The following is a 23,367-nucleotide window of genomic DNA, read 5'->3' as shown; positions in this document are numbered from 1 at the left end:
GTGAGGACGGGAAAACAAAACCACATAACCGTCAGTACTACTGGCAAACACCCAATCAGTTTCAAACAAACTGGACGAGGTTTGAGACCGGCTATTAACGAGAGCTGAAGTGCTTTAATACACTATTCTTTACAGAGTCACGGCTGGAGGGCAACATTTATGAAATGCGTTTTTGCTGGTTCTTGGCTGCATTGCCCTGACCTGGTGGCAGCCTAGGGGAAGACGAAAGGGAAGGGGCCCTGTTTTTGTGAACGGCAGCTGTTGTGTGACCTCTTAACGTTAAGGAAGCCTCGGTTTTTGGCTAGTAGGCTGCAGCCCATATTATGTTCCTACAGAGTTCTCAAACGAAAAAGGTAGCTGTCATCTATATCCCGCCACAGACCGATGCTGGCACTAACATTTTCTCCGGGAGCTGTATAGAGCCCTAAGCACACTCGAAAAAGCACACCCAGAGGTGACATTAACAGAGTGAAACTGAAATCTGTTTGACCTCGTCTTTACCATCTGTGCAACTGGAGGCGGCGACTCCGATTGGCTTTTCTCCACACAAAAAAAAACGGACATGTGGCCATTCTCAGCCCAGACTGTGGTCACTGACCACAAGCCTATTTGGCTGCTCCCTTCAAAGCAAACGTGATTGGATGAAGCGGACGCCACTAACGTGATTGGATGCCTGGTGCCCGGATGCCACTAACGTAATTGGATGCCCGGAGCCCGGACATGCTGAGGTACTCCTTAAGAGTGTGCAACACTGACGGAGAAAAGTCATGCGTGTTAGATTGGGCCAGTGGAATCCGGTTGGCCCATGCTGCGCTCCGATCATCTCCTTCCTCGCAAATGCCTCTACAAACAGGCAGAGCCTGGCCCGCCTCCCATCGGAAAACAACAGCCTGTTTGATATGTAGCCATTGTACTAAGACCGCAAAACAGTTGCTCGTGCTGATTCATTTACCCGATTATAGTCTCGTATTTAGGTTTAGAAAAGCTGATACAGGTCCTAAAATGTATTAAACATTAAGGTGATTACAACTGTAAGCTGCAAGGTGATACAGTAACCATGCCGACCGTACAGACACTCACCTCACCTGGCCTGTGTGAGGAACCTGCCAAACCACACAGGGGGGTGTTCTGACTCTTTAACTGTTTCCAGTCGCCAGTGTTGCTGAGGCGGACCCTAGAGAACTCTCCCATCTCCAGCTGTGACACCAGCGACACAGAGAGTTGTTCTACTCTGCCGGTCAACAGCGCCTCCCTCCTCCGCAGAACGGCCAATCAGAAACCTGCGGCCGTCCGAGGCCATGTCCTCAGGAAGGCCAAGGTGAGCCAGACACACACACACACACACACACACCATGCCCATATTTAACCCTATCCTCTACGCCCAGCTCTAAACCCAGCCTATAATGCCTAAACCAGTGGAATAACCCCAATACACCACCACCACACCCAATTCTAACACTCTCCAGTTTTATCTGCCAGCCCCTAAGCCTGAAATCACCTATTTGTCACGTATTACCATACTTCGTGGTCACCACAAATACACCTGGGTTAACACACACTCCAGACGAATGACTGTATTGTATTCAATTGATTTGCATGTAGTGGCATGTCTTATTCGGAGGTGCCTATTTCCATGTCCTCACAGCCAGCTCACACAATGACCCCCTCTGTTGCAGGAATGGGAGATGAAGACTGGCACATAAACCCACTCGCTTCACACCTGCCCTATCGTTACGGCTTTAACAAAAGTGTTTTATGTGTATATATTTATTTAAAACAGTTCATCTGGGCAAGAGGGTTAAAAGGAGTACAGAAAAGCACAGTATAGCCAATGACAAAGACAATAGGGAAGCCGCTGATTTAAATTCACTTTGTTTCCGCAACATAGAGGGACATGACTCTGTAGCTTACCATTGTATAATACCAAGGGTTATGTCTGGCATGTTTCCACTACTCTGTCAAGGCGTTTTGTTTGTCAAGCGGAATTCCACTTTCATTCAGGCCATTTTGTCTGTTTCTCCAACACATAAAAAAAAGAAAAGAAAATCAATGCTTGAGGTTCCCAAAAAAAAAAAAAACTATTTATTTGTAAATGTTTATTTAGTAAACACTATCCTCCCTGTGATTATTTATGTTGATAATATTTAACGCTCGTTTTATAGTAAAGTGGGTCATCTTCCTTACTCAGCCGGTGGCAACTCCTGTTCACGGGCAACTACATAAAGCAGTAACGGCACCGCTAATGCCCGACACTCCCTGGGTGGGTTCATCAAGTCATTGGTATCACCGTGAATCTAGGGGATTGAGGAGCCGGCTATTTACATGGCCGATCGGTCTGATCAGGAAGGGCCTTCTGAAGGCTCGACTCGGTATGGAGTTCCGGCTAAGGTTTTGGCGTTCTTCTGGTGAATTTTTGTCCTGAATCTCCCGTTAGGCGGCCCTTATGTTTGCGCTTTAACACCCAAGAGACACAGCTCGAATCATTCCACTGGTGAATTGTAGCCCCGTGTTCTGATCTGCTTGTGTGAGACAGCGATATGTGTGTGTGAGAGCTTAGAAACGGTCTTCCAGGCACATTCACCCCAATCCGCAATACATCATTTACTGTAGATATAGAAGCCTGTGTTTGGTGACAAACTGTTCTCTGTTTTAACCAGAGGGTGGATTTAGTGGTTCTGAAGTTAGCTTGGGATTTGCATTCTAATCAATGACTGCATTTAGCATTTTCCAATCACTTTAGGAGCACTACATTTGGATCACAACCTTTTACATTTGGATCAAACAACCTTTAACGATTTTGCCATACATATAAGATCCCCTAGTGAATTCTTGAACACAACGGGCTACTTCTAATGTACACAGATTAAGCTTGGTCCTGGGCAACAAAAACAGTTTTTTCCACGGACTGGGCTTAATCTGTGTCCGCGATCCGACCTGGGGAGTAGCTGTTTGTTCGTGCAGCAACACGTTTCAGGCCACATGCAACAAGACACACAATGTAATTTATTTCTAATGGATGGTGCTTTGGGTATTTTACCACATCTACAGTACACTGCCAATATTGCCATATCCGCAGTGCATAATGGTAGGTAATCACAGTGCTTCGTAGCGTACTACTGCCAGCAAGCTTAGGGTTCACTCAAATCAAACCTGCATTGCAGCATTTACGCAGTTGCTATTTTTCCGATGGTCAAACGAACTCGCAAACTGGACTTGGGTGCTGTATAAAACTTAAATGGTAATGGTTGTATACAAACGTGCTACTACGATCATTAACAGAACGAGAAGTGTTGCGAGCACAGGACGAATGTTTTAAATGCTGTGTAAACATTGCTATGGTAGAATTGAATGAATCCCAGCTAACGTTTTACCTTTTACACATTTTTAAAAGTACTGTTTTATAGTGGATTTATTGCTCATGGTAGGGAATACGAGGCTGTATTTAACAAAAGTACCTGCCAACTGAGTTGTCTGAGTGTGAATATTTGTATCCCTATTCACTTTTCCATTCCTTCTGGTACAGACTGGGATTCAGTATGATCGCAGGTTATATGCATTGCATACTTTTGAAGACAGTTGTTGATCGAGACGAATTAAGAATCATTTACCGTGATCCAGGATCTAAGAACAACGCTTCTTCAGAAAGCCAAAATCCCTAGGACCTATGATTGGAGTGAATCCCAGCCCTAGTCCCCGTTTTCTGCAAGCGGGAGCTAGTCCTTCACCACAAAACGATGGAGAGGAGAAATAGTTCGGCCTATGTGTCTTATCCTTTAGACTCTAATCTTTTCTTTTTTCAAAATGAAAACTGAATGAGACATTCTGTCAATACGGAAATGTGAACTCACATTTTGCAATCTGGAGGGGGGGGGGGGGTTGTTCGGTAAAGGGAGTAGGGGAGAAACGACGACAATGTTTGTTTTGCACCTTAGACTTTTCTACTCCATTGTTCTCATGACAGTCATCAACTTGTTGACGAAACATTGTATATAAAACTAATAAACGTCTTTACAAACGTCTCCTTCTCTCCTGCTGTCTGTCAGTGTTCAGTTAGCGGTGTGGTCAGACCAAATAAAACGGGAAAACCATGTGAAAATGAAAGTCATCTTTAAGTTCTTAAAGAATGAGGCATTAATAGAAATGACCCAGATAGGAGAAAATAGTCAAACGTGAGCTGGCAAACTAGCTGGTGAAACAGCAGCATACTGGTAATCTCAATGCAGAAATAAGCCCCAGGAATGGGTAATAAACAGAAATTGCTTGAAGCAATTATGCTTAATGTCACACTACTAGCTCAACCAGGAAATACTATCCAGCACCTACACGCTTCCAGAAGATAATTCACTAGACGACCACAGGTGAGCTTGCAGGTGTCCAACCTACCACAAGGAGTCCCCAGAGTGCAAGGAGACGACCTTGTCCAAAATCAACCCCCACCAACTCTGACCGGTGCTGAATCAGTTTAGACCAGTGAGAGTTTACAGCTGCACCATTCAGAAGCCCCTTAAAACAATACAAAACACCCTAACAGTACATACATCATGGGTTGGCTCCCCGAAATTACCTTGACATTTGTGTCCTGCAATCATGCAGACTTCCCACACTCCAGAACAGTTATGGGCCTGTCTTTGAATGGCACCAGCCGGGAGCAGAAAGACAAATGAGAATTGATCTAAGGAGGCAATGGCTCTAAGGTAAACAAGAGGTTGTGTGGTCAATCCTTGTCTCCTAAACTCTTGCTACAGTTAAGGTCAAACACACAGATGTTTTAACAGTGAATTATAAAGGTAACCTGGGGGTTTGGGCTTTGCATTGCATTCAAGACAGCAGGATCTAGTCCCATCTCCTGTAGTTCTGTTAACTGTACATTTCCACAACTGTCAAACATACAAACTACATAGAAAGCATGAAAGTGTGTGTGACTGGTGTAAGGATCTTAACCCTGTAAGCGCAGGGTTGTTGGATCTAACCGTGGCATGGCTCTTGAAGCATAATGACACTCAAGTCTTGATCATGTTGGAGGTTGCAGCCAGAAGGACATGAACTTTAGCGGGGTCCTTGAAAATTGTGCAGCTGTGGGTAGTTATGTACGATAAGTTCTACACACAACCTGCTGGACTTAGAGATCACTAGAGCCAGAGGAACATAATAGCTACACTCACCTAAAGGATTATTAGGAACACCTGTTCAATTTCTCATTAATGCAATTATCTAATCAACCAATCACATGGCAGTTGCTTCAATGCATTTAGGGGTGTGGTCCTGGTCAAGACAATCTCCTGAACTCCAAACTGAATGTCAGAATGGGAAAGAAAGGTGATTTAAGCAATTTTGAGCGTGGCATGGTTGTTGGTGCCAGACAGGCCGGTCTGAGTATTTCACAATCTGCTCAGTTACTGGGATTTTCACACACAACCATTTCTAGGGTTTACAAAGAATGGTGTGAAAAGGGAAAAACATCCAGTATGCGGCAGTCCTGTGGGCGAAAATGCCTTGTTGATGCTAGAGGTCAGAGGAGAATGGGCAGACTGATTCAAGCTGATAGAAGAGCAACTTTGACTGAAATAACCACTCGTTACAACCGAGGTATGCAGCAAAGCATTTGTGAAGCCACAACACGCACAACCTTGAGGCGGATGGGCCACAACAGCAGAAGACCCCACCGGGTACCACTCATCTCCACTACAAATAGGAAAAAGAGGCTACAATTTGCACGAACTCACCAAAATTGGACAGTTGAAGACTGGAAGAATGTTGCCTGGTCTGAGGAGTCTCGATTCCTGTTGAGACACTCAGATGGTAGAGTCAGAATTTGGCGTAAACAGAATGAGAACATGGATCCACCATGCCTTTTTACCACTGTGCAGGCTGCTGGTGGTGGTGTAATGTTGTGGGGGATGTTTTCTTGGCACACTTTAGGCCCCTTAGCGCCAATTGGGCATCGTTTAAATGCCCCAGCCTACCTGAGCATTGTTTCTGACCATGTCCATCTCTTTATGACCACCATGTACCCATCCTCTGATGGCTACTTCCAGCAGGATAATGCACCATGTCACAAAGCTCCAATCATTTCAAATTGGTTTCTTGCACATGACAATGAGTTCACTGTACTGAAATGGCCCCCACAGTCACCAGATCTCAACCCAATAGAGCATCTTTGGGATGTGGTGGAACGGGAGCTTCGTGCCCTGGATGTGCATCCCACAAATCTCCATCAACTGCAAGATGCTATCCTATCAATATGGGCCAACATTTCTAAAGAATGCTTTCAGCACCTTGTTGAATCAATGCCACGTAGAATTAAGGCAGTTCTGAAGGCGAAAGGGGGTCAAACACAGTATTAGTATGGTGTTCCTAATTATCCTTTAGGTGAGTGTATATTACATTGCTATTAAGGAATATTATGGGTATTACATGTTGTTCCCAATTTTAGTGAACATTCCTGCTTGGCCCAATCAGTTACTTAGCCCAGGAAGTTATAGACCTTTATCCATTCACAAACATTTCTGGGAAAGACAAGTACAAGAACAAATGAAATAAAAGTAAAAATGTAACTATACTGTAACATCGTAGTTTATTTTACCCACAATAATGCAGTCATTTTTATTCATTGTACTACTGAGGCAATATTAAGGAGGACTTGGTAAAGCTACAAAATCATGTCAAATTTACTACAAGTCTAATAAAACGGGTTTCCAAAATGCCCGATTTCTGCTTCATTTCTTGGAAACTACTGCCCTCTTGTGGACGACATTGGGATTGAGGCATAACATCTCAGGGTGAAAGGAACCATTCTGATCACACGTGGACGCCAGTTAAAAACAACTACAGGTGATGGGGAATATAAAATAACATAACACAAATTAAGAAGTAAACAAAGAATCCTACGGGGCCAGCATTTTATAAGACAGAAAGGTAACACGTTACAAAAAAAAAAAAACAGCAACGTCACAGGAATATGCCGTGCACAGTACATTGGACCCGTCAATGTTTATAGATGTTGCGGATGCTAAGGTCCCTCAGGTAGGGGAACCAGTCCCTGAAGAGACAGCAGTAGTACCAGAACCAGGGGTAGTAGGACTCTGCCTGACGCGTGGCCCCAGATGTGATGATGTGAAGGGCCGCCTCATCGGCTGGCCAGGCGTGGACGTTGGAGACCTCCCTGTCAATTCAAAACGGTGACTCAGCCCAACGTCAAAGTCTTAGAAATGGCCCGGGGACACGTGGATAGACGTGACGTAACAACCGTCAGCCATTACATCCGAGCTTGTCTAGTCAAGGGCTTACAAAGAAAGTACTTAGCTTACTTGACCATGTCCATCGCTGAGTCTGTGTCTATCAGGCCCAGTGTGACGACGCTGACCGACACATTGCTGCTCTGCATGGCCAGCTCGTGCTGCAGCGTCCCGAAGAAGCCGTTCAGGGCGAACTTGGTGGACACGTACGGGGCCAGAAACGGCGCGCACACTTTCCCTGAAGGGCCAGAACACACGCTAGCCAATCGTTTCGTGGGCGAATTTCACGTCGCTCAGGGTCGTCGGGGTGAGCCGCTGCTTACCATAGAGGGAGGAGACCACCATGATGGAACCCTTACTCTGTTCGAGGGAAGGAAGAGCGGTCTTGGCCATCTGCACGTAGCTGAGGAAATTCACCTGGGAAAAGACAAAAGGACGGAAGGAGGAAGCCATACGGCGGTTAAATACATGACATTCAAACAGTATTGCTTTTAGCAAATTTAGCAGACAGGCTCCTCCAGATCCAGTGCGGCTCGGTTGGACCGAACACCTATCTAACGCGCCTGTCAACTGAAGACAAGTTACTTGCAAAGTCGGCACTAGTAGGGAAAGTGCAAGTTCAGTTTATTTATAAGTCCACTTGCGTCTCCCTGTGTGTGTGTGTGTGTGTGTCTGTCTCTCTGTCTGTGTGTAGATAAATGACACCCCACCTGCATTAACCATCGAGTCTGCTCCACATCCCCGTCCCACATCCCAAACGGCATGTCTCCTTTGTGGTTCAGCACCAGGTAGTCCAGTCCTCCTAGCTGGTCCACAGCAAACTTCACCACCCTCTCCGGGTCAGCGTGATTGGCCATGTCAGCTGCCACGTACAGCGCTTTCTGGGCCCCCAAACCATGGCACTTGTCAACTACCTGCCACGCACACGCACACGGTAACAATCCAACGAGTAACGCTTTCACATCATCAAGAAAAAACCTCCACAGTGTTCTCACAAACTCGAGAGGAAGAGCTAACGACTGGTGACATTCACGTTGGTGAAAACAGTCAGAGGAAGTCGGTTGATCTCAGCGTAACAAACCTGCTGTAGGACCTTCTCCCTCCTGGCTGTGAGGACAACCTGGGCTCCAAACCCAGCCAGGTGATAGGCTATCCGCTCCCCTATACCAGCACTGGCCCCAGTTACCAGAACCCGGGCGCCCTTCAAAGAACCTGAAAAACAGCACATTCAGAGCAGATTTTATTTTTTTATATATTTTCAACGAGGCATAGAGCCTCTTTAGAAGGGATTGAGATGTTGCAAGTACTTTGTGAGGTCTCAAAGTTGCCATGGTCTACAAACCCAGCCACTTGACCAGTTGTAACCAGGTCATCAGTCAACCAGGGCTGTGTATGTAAATAAAACACCTGTTTTGGTCTATAGAAACATTGATGCACAAGATAGATCAGATAGTGAGTGCCTCTAATAATAATAATAATAATAATAATATTACATTACATTTTGATAGCGCTTTTCAAAGACACAAAGTCACTTTAAAATACATAAATAAACAAGCCTCTAGGGGGCGATGTTGAGTCATATACCAATGATTAGGAAATTAGCTGAGCCCATGGTTGATCTTAAATTCTGCCCGTTCCTAAATCTTTATTTAAAACAACAGGAAAATAGAGTTCCAAAAGAGGCCAAATAGTCAGTGCCTGAATTATAGACACACTGGTCACAAAAACATATACACTATTCAATGTGTCCAGGGAGACAGTCTCAAAAGTTCTGACAGCATATGCTGAACACTGACAAATTGTAACAGCAAAGAAAAAACTATTTTGCAATATCCCACTAGACAGTTCAGAACCTGTATGACAGCATTCGAAGACTTGTTTGTTAGGTGTTTCTGTTGTTATTTTGTCCACCACGTGTAAATCAACAATCATTTAAAGCAGTTCTTGCTCAGAGCGTACAAAGACGATGTCATGAAACATGGTGAAATGGAATATCTTAAGTCACAATGAGAGAACGTTCCATCAACTGACACATTTGTGTACCAACGCAGCATCTGGCTTTGCTCGGTGTGACTGAATTCCTGAATCTGAGGGCTTCACCCACGCCAGGCATTTGCATTTACTCACAGGTTTAGTAGAATTAACCGTGACCCTAAACGCACCTCTGGGCTGCGTGAGGGCTATATGACCGAGGAGAGTGATGGTGCTTTGGGATGAGTTGGACTGCAGAATGAAGGAAAAGCAGGGAACTGCTTCAATGTGTGGGAACTGCTTCAAGACTGTTGGAAAATCATTCCAGGTGACTACTTCAAGAAGGTGGTTGAGAGAACGCCAGGTGTGTGAAAAGCTGTGAGGAAAAGGGTGGCTACTTTGAAGAATCTTAAATGTAAATGTATTTTGATTTGTTCAATACGTTTCTGGTTACTATATGATTCCATATGTGTGGAATTGTTGTCATTTATTCACTTTTGTTCTACAATGAAGAAAATAGTAATAAAAGAAATAACCTTGAAAGAGTTGTGTCCAAACGTTTCACTGATAGTGTGTGTGCAGAGTGGAGGTGAAATGAGCAGTGAGCGGAGAGTCGTAATTTGGCTGGAGAATAAACAGAAAACTAAAAAGACACTTTTTCAATCAATAGTCATTCTTGAAACACCAACATCGATTATGCCCATGTGATGTTCTGTGCCTGTCTGCAGTGATTACAAGCCAACGCATAAAAATGCTCTTTCGCCTTTTGTTTGCTTGTTGCCACTGCCAGTAATGCACAAAACAACTAACAGATCTCACAGGTGAACACCACTTTCACTTCACGTTAATTTCGCTTTAATAACAAACCGTTAAATACATCAGCACACATTCACCAGTAGAAATGACTACCTTCAACACGTCCCCATCGGGGTGAAGTGCCCCCCCCCCCCCAAAAAACAACATAATTCCCACCTGCAGCTGCAGGTTCAGGTGCATTGGCAGAACCCCCCGTCGCCAAGCAGGTCAGCAGCCCCGAGAGCACCCCTACTTCCCCACGGCAATGTGCGGTGTGCACCGAGATCTACATTTCTTGTTATTTATGCGGTTGCATTTTAATAAATCACTGCAGCGAAATTGGGTCTTTGGATTTTATGCAACGGCACGCGTCAGTAGTAAGGCAGTGTGGTGTATTATTAAACTAATGATATTAGGGCTAACATTTCTGCCTACACAAATTTCTGCAGGCCCAGGCGCCAACATATTTCAGAGTACGCCTCTGCAATGGCAACCACCCTGGGTAAAATTGGATATGCACTATGAAGGCTATGAAAATGAATATGTGAAAAGGGGGGCTGTCAACAAACGGTTGCATTGACTAGTCATTGTGCAGTCGCTAAATAAATGTCTTACCTGGGTCCAAAGTTCGTCCACTCCACTGGAACGCAACCAAAGCTACAGCACCAATTAATAGTTTTGTCACAGCCTTCATCTTGCGAATGACAGCATGGGCACTTGGACAGGGAATAGCGCACAAACAAGATGGATACAATTGATAAAGTAAATGAAAAGCGGACTGTGCTATTAAAATCTCAACTTCGAAAAGATCGGTGATGTAAAGTACAAGAAAACTGCTAACATCGTTCAATCCCAACAGGCAATCCCCTCCCCCCAGCCTGCCCTTCGTTTCTGCGTCCCTCAGTGGATAGTGACGATAAATTGCACGTGGACCCCGGGGAACAAGAAGGACTAGTATAGCCCATTTCGAGACTGGCATACGATGCGAGTGCCTCAGTCAAGTTATCCTGTAATTTTAAGTCCTCGCAGTAAAACGTACACGCACATCTCTTTGATTGTTCCTATCGGATTCAGAGCAGCATGTGTTTTCGTATTATCTGTGCATTTTCTGATTGCCTTGCAGTGTTGATGCTTTTTCTGTAAATACATATTTATTTAAACCTGATATATATTTTTTGCTGCATTAGCCCACTTCAATAACTCAAAGACTAAGTAAAAATCTGATTTAACCTAGGGGAATAAAGGGAATGCAATTCTCAACCATACCATTGAAAACGACATTTTCCACCAACTGACTCATACCAGCCATCGAATTTGCTGTCCAAATAAGTTTTGTGAATTGTCAACCATTTACTCTATGATGCTCAGTTCTAACTTGTGACTTTCGGGCCTGGACATGAGATAATTGTAGCCAGGTACCCATTATAGATCCTGTGAGCGCAATTGCCGCCACAGGTTTCAGTGAGGAATGTTTATTTACATTTTTTGTTGAAGTCCATCAACATGTAAGCCAGACGTACCATTCCTTTATCAACACTGGGAAATTGTCATGTGAATTCATACAACATAACATTGTAATTTTTTTTTGACGTTTTCCCTGATCCACTGCTGGTGTCGTTTGAGTGTAACACTGAATGACTGATTATGCGCCGACCGCAAGATTGTTGCTGTAACATTTGTTTTAATTGGCATGTGCTCACGCTGAAAAACGTGCATAGACCCGAAACATTTGTGATTCGTTTTTGTTTTATTTTAGTATTACCGGAGTGCTGTTTGGATTATATATATGGGGGTTCAGTCCTACCTAATCTATCTTTATTGATAGGAGAGTAATTCAGGTGGCACGTACGGCAGTCAAATTGAGTAGTTAAATATCGTACATTTTCAGCAAAATGAAAGACGTTTTATATTGGACGTAAATCTAGAGAATACTGTAACTTTGTCAGCAAGAACTTTTTTTGGCCCTGAATAACATTCTTGTAGCTATGGCAGTATCCAGGGTCGGCTGTAGGCACAAGAATCATAAACGGTCGCTTAGAGCCCCGCCTGGTAGGGGGCCCCAACTGCTAGTAACCGTTAAGGGAGGGGGACTCAAATTACATTTTGCTCAGGGCCCCCAGAATTCTAGAGCCAGCCCTGGCAGCATCTTTGCTGTGATTCTCTTGTTGTAATGTAGAGAAGCGTGGTCCGGTGAGTTTGGAGGCATTTGTTTGTACTCCCGAAAACAATATGTCCGTGTACACTCCATAATTCATGATGCTGCAAACACAGACCCAGTATGTCAACTATTTCCGGGAGAATATACAGAGCCGTTACCCAGCTACCCATATCATGACAACAGACACACACTGTTAGGGGAGTGATTTATTCCAGAATGCAAGTTAAGTGCACTACGCTTTCGGGTTAAGGACTTCAAAAACATTTTCATTTATTTACCAAAAACCAAACAAAATATTACTAAAACTGTGCGGTCAATTTCACATGGTCTGTGTCATCAGCAGTGAATCTCCTTAAGAAAAACATGTATTGGCTTCTTTTGACCACCCCCTCACCCCTTTCAGCAAAAGGTGAAAATAAAATAGACGACACATCACTGGAAAACTAAGAACAAGCCAAATATATATGTACAAAAGAACATAAAGATCAGAGTCTCATTTCATAGTCCTGTGGAGTGTACTGTACCAGAGAGGCCGTGATGTATGCAACTGATTCACTGGAAAAGACTCTTAGCATTGCCTTGTCCTATTCACTACCAAGTCTGTACAGTCCAATGTATGAAAACGGTCCATTTCCCTTTAGCGTGAACATCATATTAGTGCAATGAAATATCTTGGGACATTGGAGATGGTGTGGAAAGCCACTGACCCAAGTTAACAATACGATCTGACAGGAAGAAAACAGAAATGTACAGCACATCACCCTGGGTTTGGTACATGAGTGTAGGACTGAAGGGTGTAGATTTGATAACGAAAGAGCCTTTCCAGATAAACAACACAATAGAGAGTAGGCTCCCTTAAAGCCTACAGTACAGTACCATAATTAGCTATGTACTGAAATAATGCAAACTGATACGTGAGAACAAGAAAACGATCAATGAGATCTCTGTGCCATCGTACTGTGAAAGGGGGATTCAGTGGAGGGCATCCAAAAAACGATTGTGTGTGTGTGTTTTGGTATTAGTGTAAAATACTCACACTTATGTGAAGGATTATATACAGTGGGAGGTTGTTCATATATACATTTCTATGTACACAAACCAAATTATATGGGAGACATACCACTGCTATCTCTGCCTAATATAGGCTTGGGGACATTAACTCACATTGACCTCTGACCCGGGGGTGTTTTGGGGGCGGGTCAAACTGTTTATAAAGTAAAATAAATAAATTAAAAAAAACTGCACAAAATGTGATAGAGCAGACAGGTTCACTCATTTTTAGGCACAGTGTGGACAGAAAATGACTTTTGAACCAGGTCGGAGACATGCTGTAAATTTGCTAAAATATCACACACGACATACCATACTAAGTGTCACTCCTTAACCCTCATCTACTCAAGTACCGTAAAATATAAAACAGCGGAATACAAATACTTAAAAAAAGAAATGAATATAGTTATTATAGAGCATGGCTTTACATTGCTGTAGGATGAAAAAGACAGTTTAAGCAATGACTGTATACCATTTTCATTTTGGCAGTTATTTTAGTCTCAATTTGAAATTGTACTCAGTCTACTAAAACTCTGGACATCTGCCCAACAGTAATGGACAAGGCTTTTTGAAAGTACACATGATGGAATTTAAAAGGCAATTAATATATTTTCTTCATATAACGTAATGGCTAAAATGTGACTATAATTACTGTCATATTAGCCTGTCATTTTAGTCACTGCGTTTTTTCCTTTTTAAATAACAAACACTTTCGCCACACAAAACCTCTATCATACACATTCAAATAGCATAGCTGAACTACAGGTCAGTGGTCCAGGATTTTAGTAGACTTATAATAACAGTAAACTGCCAAAATTATCACTCGTAAATAATAATTTTCCCACATGATTCACGATACTGTAGCTCGACTCTCAAGTAACTGTATCTGAGATTAATGACTAATGTAACCCCCCCCCCCCCCAACTAGTGCCAATGAGGGCAGTTGCATTCGTTTCATGAAGGCAAAACCCGGCTTCAGTAAAGACCTCCCACTTCCCTGTCATATCATTCATATATAACGTCCCCGCGGATTTAAAGTGGGCGTTTAATCTCATTCTTTCCTGAGAAAGAGTATTATTGCATTTGAAGTAAGAGAGAAAGAGCTAATGATAAATCACGGGATTGTTTGCCTCCCCTAGAAACCTTGCTGCGCTTCATTTTCATGGGATCTTCTTGTTGTTAACCAGTTCACCTCTCTTTTTGCCCACTGCAGAAACCAAAAATAATTCTGACCGCGTTGTGAGAATTATGTTAGCACACTGTAGTGTTCAGAGCTGGGGCCTGTCAATCTGTGGTTCCTTTTTTTTTTTTTGGTCATTGTGTCTAACACCTCATTTTCCTCCTCCTACTAGTGAACGATGAAATCTGGGGAAATACTAGTGTGGAAAAAGTGAAAAGATGAGTGTAACATTATGGAACGTATTACATAGCAGGCCAGTGGGCATTGTCTCTGTGATGTCACTGGAACAGTCTTCCCTAACTGGGTGGCGTCCAATCAGTCTCTGAGGGGATTTTGGCCAGTATTTACACACCGAGCAGACACAACACAGGGTGCAAAGGACACTAGGTGCAATGAGCTCTGGGTAAAATTATTAGCCCGCCCCTCTGATGCCACAGTGGAGGGAGAGATAGAGGGACTGAGGAGGGAAGCATAGGATAAGTGTCCCTCAAAAGCCAGAAGAAGGCAGGAAGGGGGCCATAAAGAAGAGGAGCGGAACCAGAGGAGAGAGAGGGAGTACTGTAGACTGTAGTACTGTGGTGGGTTGTCTCCTCCTCTGTGAGGAGAGTGGCCGGTCAGACTGACGGAGAAAGAGAGAGAGAGAGAAAGACAGAGGAGGAAGGCAAAGTTCCCTGTGCTCGTTAGCATGGCTAGCTTGTTAGCATGGCTAGCTTGTTAGCACTGCTAGCTGGTTAGTGTGTCCGTGTTCAACCATCAGCTGGTCAGGTAGCTGTGCAGCTCCCTGGAGTTGATACTCAGAACCACGCCTGAGTGGTTACCTAGCAACAAGGAGAGATAGAGTGAGAGAGGAATTGAGTGAGACCAGGCTGGAAATGAATAATCACACAAGCTTCTTTATCTCGCACCATTAAATCATATCTCCTTGAATAATAAAACATTTTATTTGATTTATCGTCTTGTCGGTTATCTTTTAACCTAACCATAGCCGTAACTCATTTGCTGTGCTTAAAATATATACCTTTATTTAACAATATCGGGTTTAGTAGTGTTAGATAAAATAAAATAAAAATACCTTGTGTCTGGGCTTGTGCGTGATAGCAGGCTGTTCTGTTAGTAGTATTTGGGGTTAGTCCTGATAAGGGAACGGAAGGCGGGGCTACCTCCTGCGTTACCTAGAGTCTGCGAGTCCAGGTCGTCGTCGATAAACTCCTCCCCCTGGATGATGTGCTGTGTGTCCTCGCTGTGATTCACGGGGCTCGTCATCTCCTGCTCTTTCTCGTTGTGCATCTGGGCGTAAACGTTCCGGCCGGGCAGCTTTCTGAAAAACAGAGGGGGATAGGCATCCTCAGTCCTAAGCCAAGGACTGTGGGATTTGTAGTTCTGATGAGTGGTTGCGGACGCAATTGTAGTTCATGATCATGAGTGACAGACTGTGGACTCGTGCGCGCCGGACGCAAAACGGGGCACCGCCACCGTGTGTCCTGTGAGGTCAAATCATGCACAAATTGTCAAGCCCATGCATTCTATATTTCCATTTTCATATTATTGCATTCCACACGAGACAGCGTGGGAATATTCATTCTGCTGAGGATTCACCTACGGTGTCTTCACACATGCAAGTTGTCTTTTCCTCTGCGGTCATGCAACGCTTCAGCGGACGACCGCTCGTTTCTGACCGTGGACACGGTCAGTGCGACAAAACTAAAGGAGCTGGTAAGGGAGCAGAAAGCTGCGGGCAGCCGGGCGAAGTCTCTGAGACCCACCTTTTGAACTTGTAGAGGATAAAGGATCCGGTGGCGATGAGGCTGATGAGGAAAATGACAGCCAGAGCCCAGACACCAGGCCCTGCCACGCCACCCTGAGACCCTGCAGGGAGACGCACAACAACACACACACATTATGCACACTTGATGCCCAACAAACAACACACACCACACACAGTGCTAAACAAACAACACACACACACCATGCACAGTGCTCAACAAACAACATGCACATGACACAGTGTTTAGCACTGTCAGGAAGAGGAGTCTTCAACAATTTAAGAATATCTGAATCAAATGAAACAGATTAGATCCTTGTATTTGAAATACATTTTTTTAGACTTCTGATTAAATATCAAACGGTTCAGCAAATAAAACGGTTAGAATAAGGAGAATAAGGAAATAATAACACTAATCAGATCTGAGATTTCGTAGACTAAAGAGCAGGAAGTGAAAGACGTTAGAAGTTATGGGGGCGATTAACGCACCGGTTTCTGTTGCTGCTGACGTCGAGTCATTAGCTACTAGTCCTTTGAAATAGATTGATTAAAACTAAATTATCCATTCATTGTCAACATTCCACCACTAATGATTTTAGCATTTTTATATATATATATATATATATATATATATATATATATATATATATATATATATATATATATATATATATATATATATTCACAACCACACAATGAAACACATTCAGAAAAGAGAAGTGTAGATCTGGGTGTTATGGTTACCTGCGTTAGGGTCAGCTAAGGTCACCAACACCTGAACACCTCCTCGCACGATGAAGCTAACGTTGTTTTCATTGAAGGCCTGCTTGATGGCAGGGATACGCTGTGTAACGGATATAAAACACAACCATAAAAAAATTAAAATATCTGACAACTAATTTGCAGAGCTAAACTACAGGCTATAGGGTGTTAATGACTCCATTAGTCAGTTGATGTGTGTGTGTTGTGTTACCTTATCCACAAACACACTCCTCTTAGCTGGCTTGTGGTCTGGTGGGAGCACATACAGGTTGGCTGTGGTGGGCAAGCCCGGCTTAACCATGGTGACCAGAGACTCCTGGGGAATCCCCGTGATCTGGGGTCAAAGGTCACGATCAGAAACACGCCGAAATCTCCCTCGCAGGACTACCCGGGTCTTGTTCAAACTAACACAACCCTTACATCCGAGTTCAGGTAGTCCCGCCATCTCCAAATGTTTAGGCCAGTAGGACAGTAGAGACGCTACCATCAAGATTCTGTTCATGTCTTAGGGGACACCCACCTTGGCCAGTACTTTGGACACCACCTGACCCACATCGTCCCTCCACTCTGGGATGTTGGGGTTGAGGCGGTCCAGGTTACTGCTGAAGGTCAGAGGGATGACCTGAAAACGGTCTGGGATTGAACAGAACACACAGGAAGTAAACACTACAGGAAGTAAACACTACAGGGAGAAAACACTACAGGGAGAAAACACTACAGGGAGAAAACACTACAGGGAGAAAACACTACAGGGAGAAAACACTACAGGAAGTAAACACTACAGGGAGAAAACACTACAGGGAGAAAACACTACAGGGAGAAAACACTACAGGGAGAAAACACTACAGGGAGAAAACACTACAGGAAGTAAACACTACAGGAAGTAAACACTACAGGAAGTAAACACTACAGGGAGAAAACACTACAGGGAGTAAACACTACAGGGAGTAAACACTACAGGGAGTAAACACTACAGGGAGTAAACACTACAGGGAGAAAACACTACAGGGAGAAAACACTACAGGGAGAAAACACTACAGGGAGAAAACACTACAGGGAGAAAACACTACAGGGAGAAAACACTACAGGGAGCCGTGTTGGGTTAAAACAATTTAGATGAGCAATAATGGAAACCTTCATATTATTACACAATTAGCTAAAGCCTCATCACCAATGGTTTATTAAAACAATTGGAACATGCAATAGCATAATTAATAGTTATGAGTTAGGACTGTAGTGTCCCCTGTCTCTTACCGTAGACACGTATGGCCTTTGTGTCCTGGACCATGGAGCGTGCGTTAGAGGCCTGGACAGTGACTGACACTTCTCCCCCCTCGGAGAACTTGGTCAGCAGGCTGTTCTCCAGGGACATCTTGGGCTGAGCGGAACATATTGCAATCCATCAATGCTACGATTAGCTTTAGCCGCATTCATAAGGCGGTATTGGCCAACAGCCCCGATTAACATTTGGTTTTATCTTCCATCAATCATTGCTGAAACATTGAGAATCAATATGTGTAGGTAATATACAGTATCTCACAAAAGAACACCACTCACATTTTTGTAAATATTCATGTGACAACAGCAGAGGCGTCGCTAGGATCAAAATTAATTTGGGGCTTAGCCTGACTTAGCCTATTAATGTCTAAACCGCTGGCAACAAAAGTGAGTATACTCCTAAATGAAAATGTCCAAATTGGGCCTAATTATCATGTGACTCGTTAGTGTTACAAGGTCTCAGGTGTGAATGGGGAGCAGGTGTGTTACATTTGGTGTCATCGCTCTCACACTCCCTCATACTGGTCGCTGGAAGTTCAACATGGCACCTCATGACAAATAACTCTCTGAGGATCTGAAAAAAAGAAATGTTGCTCTACGTAAAGTTGGCCTAGGCTATAAGAAGATTGCCAAGACCCTGAAACTGAGCTGCAGCATGGTGGCCAAGATCATACAGTGGTTTAACAGGACAGGTTCCACTCAGAACAGGCCTCGCCATGGTCGACCAAAGACGTTGAGTGCAAGTGATAACGACCCCAAACACACCTCCAAGACGACCACTACCTTGCTAAAAAAGCTGAGGGTAAAGGTGATGGACTGGCCAAGCATGTCTTCAGACCTAAACCCTATTGAGCATCTGTGAGGCATCTCAAACGGAAGGTGGAGGAGTGCAAGGTCTCATCCGCCAGCTCTGTGATGTCGTCAAGGAGGAGTGGAAGAGGACTCCAGTGGCAACCTGTGAAGCTCTGGTGAACTCCATGCCCAAGAGGGTTAAGGCAGTGCTGGAAAATGATGGTGGCCACACAAAATATTGACACTTGGGCCCAATTTGGACATTTTCACTTAGGGGTGTACTCACTTTTGTTGCCAGCGGTTTAGACATTAATGGCTGTGTGTTGAGTTATTTTGAGGGGACAGCAAATGTACACTGTTATACAAGCTGTACACTCACTACTTTACATTGTAGCAATGTGTAATTTCTTCAGTGTTGTCACATAAAAATATATAATCAAAATATTAGCAAAAATGTAATGGGTGTACTCACTTTTGTGAGATACTGAATGCATGTGTCTGTGTGTGTCAGTATATATACCTGTAGGTCGTCTCCAATCCACCAATAGAAAACGGTCAGATTGGCCTCAGAGGGAAGCACCACAGCTGTCAGATTGACTTCCTGGTTGATCCCGGTGATGGGAACTACTTCCAGGTGAACTTCCTGCAGGGGGTCTGTGACCTGGATGTACATGGTGGCTTGGTCGTGTCCGGCCATGTTCTCGGCCTTGACGGTGACGCGGTAGACACCCGGCTGTTTGTAGCGGTGCTGGATGGGCTCGTCCGTCACAGTCAGGTTCTGATAGATGGCCCGCACCCCATCTCCAAGGTCCACCTGGTACCTAGTACTGCTGGTGTCACCCTGCACGGATGGACCTTGTTACTGGGCTGACAAACGCTTTGAGCCAACGCTGTATTTCAGCATGTGGATTTGATAGGTTGCAGTTAAATCTCGTGTCCAATGGGAGCAGTGCGTGTGTCGGACTGCTTGTGCCGGTGTCGTAATCACTGGCACAAACGGAACGACACAGCACGCTGCACATTCCGCACACGCCCACCTGTTCCTGGTGGACGATGAAGGTGACATCATCACCGGGCGCCACGGCCAGCATCTGTCCCTTGATGCCGAGCTGCAGGCCTCCGGGGGGCAGCAGAGGACAGGTGTGCTGCTTGGCACTCTGCTGCTTGTTAACCCCCCCCTCGCACACATTGGACACAACCTTCCTGTACCTGCAACACAGCGCAGGACCGTACCAACGTCAGAGGGGAGAGGTGTGGTAGGGGGAGAGGCTTTGGTGTGTGTGTGTGATTCCCCTCTAACCCTCACCCAGTGCTGGACTCGTAGCTGTTTCCCAGGTGGCAGTCATCAGGCGGAGAGTCTGGGTCGTGCCAGAAGTCAGCGAAGCACCGATCTCCCTCTGTCTTCTGGGCACGCTCAAATCCATAGTCACTGAACACAGAGGAGAACGTTACCCCTAGAACCGAATTGTAGTCACTGAACATATATGAGAGGAGAACCTTAGAACCTCATCTAATGTCTGTTTAATGTTTTCCCTCTAAAGTTTCCGCCCAGGGGCAACAAAAAGGCACATGCCTGTCAAGCCCTCAACGATCGATATACACCAACAACACATGCCAACAGGGTTCACGTAACATGATCAATATATCAGTCATCTAAAGCCTTCAGGCGAGGGGTCAATATTATTCTCATTTAGGGAGCTAACAATATAAGACCATCTGAATTGCTTCCATTCTGTTAATCTGTTATATAGATATGGAATTATATGCTAACGCTTGTGGTGACCCATAACACTTGATTATTAAACTTTGTATTAGCTGAAGAGTTTTTGAGTAGTTAACAGAAACTTATTTAACTGAAGTATTTTGTGTATTTAACAGAAGTATATAGTGGTATTTAACTTAATCACATTGTATGATTTTTAAGTAATTAATTTGCATTTTATTGCATAAGTATTTAATACATCAGAAAAGCAGAACTTCATATTTGGTACAAAAACCTTTGTTTGCAATTACAGAGATCATACGTTTCCTGTAGTTCTTGACCAGGTTTGCACACACTGCAGCAGGGATATTTTTGCCCACTCCTCCATAAAGACCTTCTCCAGATCCTTCAGGTTTCGGGGCTGTCATTGGGCAATACAGACTTTCAGCTCCCTCCAAAGATTTTCTATTGGGTTCAAGTCTGGAGACTGGCTAGGCCACTCCAGGACCTTGAGATGCTTCTTACGGAGCCACTCCTTAGTTGCCCTGGCTGTGTGTTTCGGGTTGTTGTCATGCTGGAAGACCCAGCCACGACTCTTGCCCTTACTGAGGGAAGGAGGTTGTTGGCCAAGATCTTGCGATACATGGCCCCAATACGATGCAGTCGTCCTGTCCCCTTTGCAGAAAAGCATCCCCAAAGAATTATGTTTCCACCTCCATGCTTCACGGTTGGGATGGTGGTCTTGGGGTTGTACTCATCCTTCTTCTTCCTCCAAACATGGCGAGTGGAGTTTAGACCAAAAAGATGTATTTTTGTCTCATCAGACCACATTACCTTCTCCCATTCCTCCTCTGGATCATCCAGAAGGTCATTGGCAAACTTCAGACAGGCCTGGAAACGCACTGGCTTGAGCAGGGGGACCTTGTGTGCGCTGCAGGATTTTAATCCATGACGGCGTAGTGTGTTACTAATGGTTTTCTTTGAGACTGTGGTCCCAGCTCTCTTCAGGTCATTGACCAGGTCCTGCCCTGTAGGTCTGGGCTGATCCCTCACCTTCCTCATGATCATTGATGCCCCACGAGGTGAGATCTTGCATGGAGCCCCAGCCTGAGGGAGATTGACCGTCATCTTGAACTTCTTCCATTTTCTAATAATTGCGCCAACGGTTGTTGCCTTCTCACCAAGCTGCTTGCCTATTGTCCTGTAGCCCATCCCAGCCTTGTGCAGGTCTACAATTTTATCCCTGATGTCCTTACACAGCTCTCTGGTCTTGGCCATTGTGGAGAGGTTGGAGTCTGTTTGATTGAATGTGTGGACAGGTGTCTTTTATACAGGTAACGAGTTCAAACAGGTGCAGTTAATACAGGTAATGAGTAGAGAACAGGAGGGCTTCTTAAAGAAAAACTAACAGGTTTGTAAGAGCCAGAATACTTACTGGTTGGTAGGTGATCAAATACTTATCATGCAATACAATGCAAATTAATTATTTAAAAATGTGATTTTCTGGATTTTAGATTCCGTCTCTCACAGTTGAAGTGTACCTATGATAAAAATGACAGACCTCTACATGCTTTGTAAGTAGGAAAACCTGCAAAATCAAATACTTGTTCTCCCCACTGTATTTTCATGGATTAAAGGGGTCGTACTGTGATGTCTCACCAGTTAAAGTCTTTCTCTGAACAGTGACAGGGCTTGGTTGTAAGGGCTGAGGTATAGCTCCTCCCCTTGATGCAGTACGAATTGTCCTTCCTCTTCCTGAAACTCCTCTCCTGACCCATGATGCACTTCTCTCCCTGATGGGGGTCAAAAGAATACATTAACCGACTGTATGATATACAAAGAAACAGGAATGCGCGTGTGTGTGTATGTGCAGGTTTTACTACACTTGCAGGAAATAAACATCCCCATAAAGTTTGGAGGTTCGAGTTCAAGGGCTAAAGTTTAGGTTTGTGTAGTGCTGGCTCTAACTAAGCAAATTGTTATTTTATTTCTCCCCTGTCGGACTCGGGGCTCCCTAGATGTCAGAGGCCCTCTAGCGGCCGGGGTCTCTAAGCGACCGCTTATGCCTGGAGCCGGCCCTGGGTTTGGGTGAATTTTATGTTCTGGGTTAGAGGAAAAAAAGGTTTTTAACAGGAATAATTGTCTGGGTTCCCCACAAACAAAGTAAAACTGAAGTGTGCGTGTTTGTCTTGGGTACCTGCAGATCTGTGAGTTTCCAGGAGTCGTAGTCCACCTCTGTGCACTGTCTGGAGAATGACTGTCTGAAATCCACCTTGACCAGTTCCCAGTCTGACCGGTAACTGATGTGTCCAAACACCCTGAGGACGCACGCCAAAATGATTCACTGATTACCATCAATACTTTCTCTTCTAAAGACTTCAGGCATGAGAGTCTCTCGAACCAAAACATTGAAGGTCCCAGGGTACATGATTGTCCTCGGCCAATCCCGTCTTGGGAACAGATCACATGACTGTCCTCAGCCAATCCCGTCTTGGGAACAGGTCAGTCTGGATGTGGCGCGACTAATCACCAACGCTAATGAGCGGGGATTCACTCGAGTGCTCCTTCTAAGACACAGATGTCCCATTTATTAAGAGGGCTCTCAAAGCCATTGACCGCTCTGCACAAAATATGCACTTGCCATTAATGGCTTTCTATACACTCTACAAACAAATTGATTTG

At 44.4% G+C, this 23,367-nt stretch overlaps 3 protein-coding genes across 18 annotated transcripts in view; 1 reads left to right on the top strand and 2 right to left on the bottom strand.

Annotated features, from left to right (window-relative positions):
- afap1 (actin filament associated protein 1) overlaps positions 1-4,019 on the top strand; it is a 71,940-nt gene extending 67,921 nt beyond the window's left edge. For all 5 annotated transcript variants that reach the window (XM_010888021.5, XM_010888020.5, XM_010888023.5 and 2 more), the window contains 2 exons: positions 1,151-1,318; positions 1,677-4,019. In XM_010888021.5, coding sequence (XP_010886323.1) covers positions 1,151-1,318; positions 1,677-1,703 — 195 coding nt within the window. In that variant the 3' untranslated portion in view covers positions 1,704-4,019. The remainder of the gene's footprint in view (positions 1-1,150; positions 1,319-1,676) is intronic.
- A 2,536-nt stretch (positions 4,020-6,555) lies between these two features.
- On the bottom strand, positions 6,556-11,003 carry LOC105020762 (hydroxysteroid 11-beta-dehydrogenase 1-like protein). Of its 2 annotated transcripts, XM_020043349.3 has the most exons (7): positions 10,617-11,003; positions 8,317-8,447; positions 7,946-8,149; positions 7,559-7,652; positions 7,308-7,473; positions 7,061-7,162; positions 6,556-6,825 (listed from the first exon to the last, which is right to left on the bottom strand). In XM_020043349.3, the coding sequence occupies exons 1-7, from the start codon at positions 10,978-10,980 to the stop codon at positions 6,816-6,818; spliced, it is 1,071 nt and encodes a 356-aa protein (XP_019898908.1). In that variant the 5' UTR covers positions 10,981-11,003; the 3' UTR covers positions 6,556-6,815. The 2 variants fall into 2 exon arrangements, with proteins under 2 accessions (XP_019898908.1, XP_010886321.1); XM_010888019.5 differs by having other exon boundaries at positions 6,556-7,162; positions 10,617-11,002.
- Positions 11,004-12,350: 1,347 nt separating this feature from the next.
- sorcs2 (sortilin-related VPS10 domain containing receptor 2) overlaps positions 12,351-23,367 on the bottom strand; it is a 218,281-nt gene continuing 207,264 nt past the window's right edge. For 4 of the 11 annotated variants that reach the window (XM_010888010.5, XM_034290626.1, XM_034290627.1 and 1 more), the window contains 13 exons: positions 22,883-23,003; positions 22,345-22,478; positions 20,290-20,412; positions 20,021-20,192; positions 19,504-19,824; positions 18,168-18,291; positions 17,434-17,546; positions 17,125-17,247; positions 16,896-16,995; positions 16,641-16,682; positions 16,153-16,255; positions 15,550-15,752; positions 12,351-15,207 (listed from right to left, as the gene is read on the bottom strand). In XM_010888010.5, coding sequence (XP_010886312.2) covers positions 15,143-15,207; positions 15,550-15,752; positions 16,153-16,255; positions 16,641-16,682; positions 16,896-16,995; positions 17,125-17,247; positions 17,434-17,546; positions 18,168-18,291; positions 19,504-19,824; positions 20,021-20,192; positions 20,290-20,412; positions 22,345-22,478; positions 22,883-23,003 — 1,744 coding nt within the window. In that variant the 3' untranslated portion in view covers positions 12,351-15,142. The other 7 variants (XM_010888014.5, XM_010888011.5, XM_010888016.5 and 4 more) reach the window with 7 other exon arrangements.

Source organism: Esox lucius, chromosome 24 (genome assembly GCF_011004845.1).
Source record: "Esox lucius isolate fEsoLuc1 chromosome 24, fEsoLuc1.pri, whole genome shotgun sequence".
Classification (NCBI taxonomy): Eukaryota; Metazoa; Chordata; class Actinopteri; order Esociformes; family Esocidae; genus Esox; species Esox lucius.
The sequence above is the reverse complement of the archived record's forward strand: the minus strand, read 5'-3'. Positions and strand labels throughout refer to the sequence as shown.